General features: G+C 33.5%; 1 protein-coding gene across 1 annotated transcript in view; it reads right to left on the reverse strand.

Annotated features, from left to right (window-relative positions):
• LOC107637320 overlaps positions 3,832-7,698 on the reverse strand; it is a 10,462-nt gene continuing 6,595 nt past the window's right edge. Inside the window, exons 2-5 of the mRNA XM_021122641.1 lie at positions 6,016-6,508; positions 5,753-5,929; positions 5,349-5,470; positions 3,832-3,891 (exon numbers count right to left, since the gene is read on the reverse strand). Coding sequence (XP_020978300.1) covers positions 5,389-5,470; positions 5,753-5,929; positions 6,016-6,508 — 752 coding nt within the window. The 3' untranslated portion in view covers positions 3,832-3,891; positions 5,349-5,388. The remainder of the gene's footprint in view (positions 3,892-5,348; positions 5,471-5,752; positions 5,930-6,015; positions 6,509-7,698) is intronic.

Genomic DNA, 7,698 nt, shown 5'->3' on the forward strand with positions numbered 1-7,698 from the left:
ATGCATGCATGCGCCGACGAAACAAAACAAAATATATATAATTAGAGAGCACAAGGAACCTTCCATCGATGCAAACAAAAAAGGGTTCCCCACCATTCACCTATTTTCATTCTTTTGAATACACGAAATGACACGAGATAATTGCTATGGAACCATCCTTGTGTTTCTAATTAAACCCGTCTATGAAAAGTTTGATAGAGAAAGAGAAGAAGAAATTACTCTAAACAACAAAAAGGGTACTACTTTTATGTATATTGCTATTACTATGACTGCGTTTGTTTATAGAGACAGGGTACTGTGACAGGGATACAGAGATATAAAATTGTATTTGACAGAAGAGATATGGATATAGATAATATGTTTAGAAACACTGAATTAGTGTATTTTGTGTCCATTCTGACAGAAAAGATACGGAGACACTAACAAAGAATACAACTTATTTTTCATTTTTTTTTATTCTTGTTAATTTTTTATAATTATATTTTTTATTATTATATTTTTCTTCTCAAAATTTTTGAATGAAAAAAAATAAAAATAAATTAAATTTTTATAATTTGTTCTAATTTATCACCAAATAGAATACAAGAACATAAAATTTTGTATTTTTGTCCATCAATATCTTATCCTGACCTATTCTTAGTGTCTTGTCCTATTCTATTCGCAAAAACAAACGCAGCCTATAAAATCAATTCTTCAAGCACTATCACAAGCAAAGAGGAAAAAAATATTAAAAATTAAAAATATTCTGCTCCGCAATAATTGTGTTTTTTTAAAAGTTTAATTTCAGCTTTATTTAGTCGTCGTCGTCTTCGTTTTATATTTAAAGGAAAATATACATACCTTATTCTTTTACAAAAAAAAATTATTGTTAGGTAGAGACATAAATAATTACACACTAAATATATCTCTAACATATGTATATAAGTAAAACAATTTATTAATTATATATTTAAATTAGTTTTAATTAATAAAATTACAATTTAATTGTAGTTAGACGGTTAAATAGGATTGATATGGAGATGGATAGGAACGTGATTTTTGCTATTCAACCTCGTCCCGTATTCCTTTCACTTCTCTACTATCCGTTCCACTTCTATCCACGGATAATAAATTAGTGTACCCTAACCCACTTTTATGGGTGTACTCAGGGGCGAAGCTAGATAAAATATTAGAGGGGCCAAAAATATTTACACAATAAAATAATACTAAAATAAAATTTTAAGGGAGAGGCTAAACTGAAATTTACATATAATTTACATGTAAAAAATTAAAATTAAGGGGGCCATCACCCCCCTTTCTATGTATGTAGCTCCGCCCCCGGGTGTACTTGCTTTGTCTCTAGCTACTCGTCCCTATAAAAATTAAATAACACTTTAGTTTTTTCATATTTATATGTAAATTAAGATAAAAACTTAAAATTTATACATAAATTAAAATACAAACATAAAATTCATATCATGTTAAATAATTTGAAATTAAAAAAAATTAATGTCTAACCATTACAAATTTATATTTGGTCTTCCATTCACTTTCAACTTTTAAACGATCAAAATACTATCAATAAACACTCTTAATATTAGTTTTATTGTCATCTTCAACAGGAATTAATCCTTTTGAAGTTGAGACATTATTATTCGTTGCTTGTGGAATTTTTGAAGTTAGATTAGCATTATTCTAAATTTCACTTTTATTATCATTAGGAATAATACTATTGTTTTGTGTATCTTTTCTAGCATTACTAACCATGAAATAGCTTTAAAGAACCTATATTAAAAAAATTAAGCAAATTATATAGAACATTTAACAAAAAGATAAACTTTATACACCCCATATTAAAAAAAACTATTAACACTATTCATATGTATCATTAGCTTTTATCCATCAAAATTCACAAATTTAAACTTTATTATAAGAAAATTATTTTGTATTATTGTAACAACAGTGCTTTATGATGAGTCCCTGGACATAAGAAAAGTTTCACTAGAAAAAAATTTTTTTTACCAACGTAATTAAATTAATGAATAGTTATGTTGCATATATTAAAAAAATTACAGAAAAACTACAATCACAAAATTACAAATATTAGTATAAACTATAAAAAAAAGGGTTAAGTACTGTTTTCGTCCCTAAGGTCTGGGGTGAAAATTAAATTCGTCTCCGACCCTTTTTTATTATTAAAATCATCCTTAACATTACAAAACATTATAAAATCATCTTTTTATCCATAAACAACATTTTTTTGGACAAAATTACCCTTAAACAAAAATAAAAATTATTAAAAAAAAACCACCCCATGGTGATTGAAAAGAGTCATATGATAAGGTGCCGAGGTTGCTCCAAACATTACAGAGTTTTGTCTCGAAACAATATGTTATTTCAGGGTCGTACCATACTATTACTTAGGGTTAAGTACTGTTTTCGTCCCTAAGGTTTGGGGTGAAAATCAAATTCGTCCCCGACCTTTTTTTGTTATTAAAATCATCCTTAATGTTACAAAACGTTATAAAATCATCCTTTTATCCATAAATAATAATTTTCGAACAAAATTACCCTTAAACAAAAAAGTTATTAAAAAAGAAAAACCACCCCACCCCACCCCTTATCTCCATCCCTCCCACCTAAATCAGAAAACAAAAAGAAAATAAACAAAAGACACATAACAAAAGAAGAGAGAAACAAAGAAGAAGAAGAAAGAAAAGGAAAGGAAGAATTAGGGAGGTGACAGCGAAAAAGAGTGTGGCCGCCACCGTGCTTTCGCCGTTATATCGTGACTATAGAAAAAGAGAGATAAAACGAGCAGATGAGAGAGAGAATGAGAGAAGAGAGGAAGGTGCAGAGGTTGGGAAGGTGGAGAGCGGAGAGTGGTTGGATTGATAGAAGCGTCTTCGAGTTCGTCGTCTTCAGCTTCGAATCCCCCGACATGGCGGCGCTGTGACGTGTTCTGGGAAGGGAGAGGCGACGCTTGTAGTGGCTGTTGGCTTTCGACAGACGGTGATCGTGGGTGGCAGTTGGAAGGAAGAGAAAGAAGAATAGGAAGAAGAAGGAGGGGCGCACTGAGGGCGGCGGCGGCCTGAGGTTGATTATGGCAGTAGGTTCCCGCACTGCACCGTCACTTCCTCCTCTTTCTGTTCTTCATTTTTTTATTTTTTTTATTTTTGAAGAATTTGAACGTCTTTTTTTTTTTTAATTTCTATCGTTCTTGATTTTGGATCTGAGGTTACGGTAATGATTGTTAAATTGTTGTTAAATCTAAAATTTCTGTTAATTTATTTTGTGGATGTTGTTGCTGTTGATTCATTTTGATTTTGGTGTTACTGAAAGTGTGTTGTTGTTGCTGAATTTGTTGAATTTGTTATTGAATTTGTTGTTGAATTTAGTTGTTGCTGTTGCTTAATTTATTTGTTAACTTGAACAAAAGCTTGTTGTTAATGGAGTTTGAGGAGAGAAAATGGGGGTTGATGTAGAGAGAGAAAGGTAGGTGAAGGAAGAAGCTTAGGTTGGGAGTTTGAGTTTATTGGGTTGTTGGGGAGAAAATGTAACACCCTCACTATCAGAAGTCACGCTTCTGGCTGCGCTACTCTGATAGCAAGAAGTATTACGACTACTTTACATACTAAATAATAACATAGGAGCCTCTGACTCGACATTGTATCGCTGATTTCTTAGAAAACCGGAAATAAACACTTTATCTTAAGAAAAATACAAACAGGCATAGATTCATATACAAGACTCCTTACATAATAACTCATAATATTACATATAAAACATACAATTCCTATCCCTCTTACAAACTTATAATAACAAAGACGAGGGAAGAAAATAATCTAATTAATACAACATCTTATAAACCAAACGCAGTATAACTCTTCTTAATGCTTCTTCATCCGGTTCCTAAAAAGGTAAAGGTGTAGGGGGGTGAGAACCTAACCACACGGTCTCACCACGCAGTTTCAAAGTTGTCATAAAAAGATATTTAATAAGAAAACTGTTTTCAAGCTCAGTGATTATCATTGCCTTATGAATCTTTTAAAAACCAGTAGGTAATTGTTTAAAACATTTTCAAAGAAACGTTTAATCTTTCAAAAATCCGAAACATTTCCTTTCTTATAAGAAAAATCTCAATAAGAAACCGACCACGCAATCAAACAATACAATCATTAATTCAGCACCAAAGTTCATTCTCAAATGTAGCACACCAGGACAAACACAAGCAAGACAGACAAAGAAAGTACAAGTAGGAAGCAGTTACAGCAAATAGTTCAAGTAGCAGTTAAGAACAGTTTAGCAATTAGGCAAACCAAAACAAGTTCAAACCCAAGCAAAGCATACAAATGCATATGATGCATGCCTGTCCTATGGCTGATGAGGCTCATCTGTCGGTTATCCAGCCAACCCGACAAGTCTGAATTGTACTTAGACTGTCCCCCGACGTGCATCCCCAAGAGTCATGCATAGCTTTTTCTCAAATAATCAATATTACTCAATGGGGGTAACATTCCCGGGAATTTATATAGTGCCCGGTCACACACTTACGTCGTAGGGTCAACAGAGTATCGAGTTTTTAACCTGGTACACGTGGTGGCAAGCCACAGCACTTAATCCAGGGAACCTCGTATCTCAGATATTTCAAATTTATAAGCCATATAAATAATTCATTCATCATTCATCAATATCTAAGTCATTCTCAATATCATCATCATTCGTCAATCCATATCCATTTCCAAATTCATTCAAAAATCATATTTCAAATAAATCCTCATCATCCTTTTTTCCGTTTCGTTCACTAACAATTCTCAATCCAAAACATAACTTTTTCTTTGATAAAAGAAGTATTCTTAAATCATATAATGCTTAAAATTAAACCTTTTAAAATAACTACTTCAAATGAAACTTCTAATTTTATAAAATTTCGACAGCATCTCCTCTAAAACTCGGATTCTGCCACCCTTTTCGGGTCCCATCCAAACATTTCTCAAACTTTTCCAAAACCTCAATCATTTTCCAAGGATTCGGCTAGTTCCAATATCAAATAATTTTCAAAGCGAATCAGTGCCCACAATAAATCTCTTTTTAAAATCAAACCATTTCCAAAGCCAACTCCTTTACATCATCAAAAATAGCTTCAAAACCAAGAAAAGCCATTTTCCATAATAATCAACTAAATAACCTTTCAAACTAATTTCTTTTCAACAATCACAAACTACTCAATCAGTCAAACAATCAGTCATTCAGTCCAGCAAACAACCACATTTAGAAGACAATTATAATCACAGGCATATGTTCTCTCGCATTAATATCTATTTATCACAACTCTGTAATATAAATTAGATTTTTAGAAAAATCCCTACCTCGATGTCTCAATCGCACAATTTAGCTCAATAATCCCCTTTATCCCCAGTTCATGGCAGCAGCAGCGATCTTAGCAGCTCCATTATCAATTATGAATTTGCAATAGATAAATCGACAGTGGCTAGAATGGAAACATATTTCTGTAATTAGAGTAAGGGTGGCACAAGGAAACCAAATAGCAGTAGGATAAAGGCAGAAACATTATAAATTTTAGAATTAAAGGAGTTGAAATTAAAATGGGAAGAATAGTGCTACTGGAGACAACAACATTCAGTAGTTCCAAACAAGGGTGGCAGCGCCGAGATATGACAATAGTGACTCTGGTAAATTAAACGGATCAGAACTAGCTGCGTAAATAAAATGGCACAAAGAAGAATCAAAGCGATCTTACCCATGAACTTACCAAGATGAAAAGTAGTGGCTACAACGTCTCTCTCTACAATCAATTAGCAGCCAGGACACAACCAGGTTCATCACCCAAACACGGCAGTAACTGCAAGCTCCGGAACACTGATAGTAACAGCAGCAGCAGTAGAGGTATCCATCGCCACCTTCTTCCTTTTCTTGCTCGGACTCCTCCCTGCGGCGAACCCAACAGCAGCAACAACTTCTCACAATAAAGGTAAACTTAACGGATGAAGAAGCTGAGGCAGGGTTAGGGCTTACCAACAGATACAGGCTTGAAAGGCACTTTCCGGCGCCAGCAGCGACGAGGAGCTCCGGCAACGCAGCAGCCACGCGAGCAGAACGACGGCGAGCCCATCAACGCGGCGGCGACGACAGCTCCGCGACAGTTTCCTTCGCGCGTGTTCCCCTGTTCGCGACTCAAACAGCGGCGGATCTGAAGATGATAACACGTGGTGGTTGCAGCGGCGTTCAGACTCCAGCGACGGCGTGTAGTTCTGGCGGCGATAGAGGCGCGAATGGCGGCGACGGGCTTCATCGCCGACAGCGGCAGCGACTGGCGCAAGGATGGCGGCGCTACGACGACGACGTGAACGCGTACCGCAGTGGCGGCGGCTTCTTCCTCTCAACTCACTTTTCTTCTTCTTCTCCCTCTCCGCTTCTCTTTCTCTCGTCACTCGCTTACCCTTTCTTTCTTTCTCAGTTCCCCACTTCTCAAGTTCCCCCCCTGCCTTCCTTATTTTCCCTTTCTTTTCTTATTTCCCCTTTCTTCCCCTGTTTTCCTAATTTTTCCTTTCTTTCCTTATTTCTCTTTCTCCCGTAGGTTAGGTTAAGAAATAGGAAAGTGAATGACGGTAGGGTTAAGTTAGGGGGTTTGGGTTTGATTTAATTAAAGTTAGGATTAGGGTAGTTTAGGTAATTTTAATAAAATTAGGGGTATAAAATATTAATTAAAAATCTAATTTAATCCTTTAGAATTATTTGAAAATGTTATTTGATTATTAATTTATTAATTAACTTTTAATCAAATATTTTAATTTAAAATTAGATTTAATATAATTAATTTTCTTTGTTTATAAAATTAAAATATTAAATTATAAAATCTCTATTATTTAACTAAATTGTATAAAATTTTTATTCTTTTACAACTATTAAGCTGTCTAATTTAAATATAGAAAATTATTCAATAATTATAATATTAAGTAAAATTTTTTTTAATTTAATTGTCAAATTTTAATTTAATTATTTTTAATAAAATATTTTCTGAAAATAAAGTCTTTAATAAATAAATAAATTGAAATTAACTTATGATAATATTTTTTGAAAATTATGGGTCTTACAGAAAACAAAGTTTGGGTCTTTGATTGGAGGAAGAAATGGTTTAGGAGGATGATGGAGAAAGAGAGGGATAATGAAGCCGCTGCAACGGAAGGATGATGAACAAAGTTAATTTATTTTTTACAAGGATAAATTTGTCTTTTTAGAGCGAAAAGGATGATAATAAAGCGTTTTTAAACGTTGAGGATGATTTTAATAAGAAAAAAAGGTCGGGGACGATTTTGATTTTCACCCCAGATCTTAGAGATGAAAACAATACTTACCAAAAAAAACTATAATCATAAGAACTATAGAAAGTCTCTTAGTTTCAATCAAAATAAAAAATAAAATACTATAATCAGACACATATAAACAAAATTACAATCAACAAAGTTTCTATTCTCAAATCTCAATCAACAAAACTATAATCAACAAAATCTCTATCAAACAAAATTCTCAATCTGACATATATAAACCCACTAAACAATACATATACTAACAAAATTGCAGAATTTATTGGCGGTTAGAGAGACAAAGAAAAGAGATTTTAGTGACGGACTCACATGCAATGGGACGGCCACACTCATAGTGATGGCAACTAAGTGATGAACTTGTAGAGGAAAATTT

Source organism: Arachis ipaensis, chromosome B04, assembly GCF_000816755.2.
Source record: "Arachis ipaensis cultivar K30076 chromosome B04, Araip1.1, whole genome shotgun sequence".
In the NCBI taxonomy this organism is placed as follows: Eukaryota; Viridiplantae; Streptophyta; class Magnoliopsida; order Fabales; family Fabaceae; genus Arachis; species Arachis ipaensis.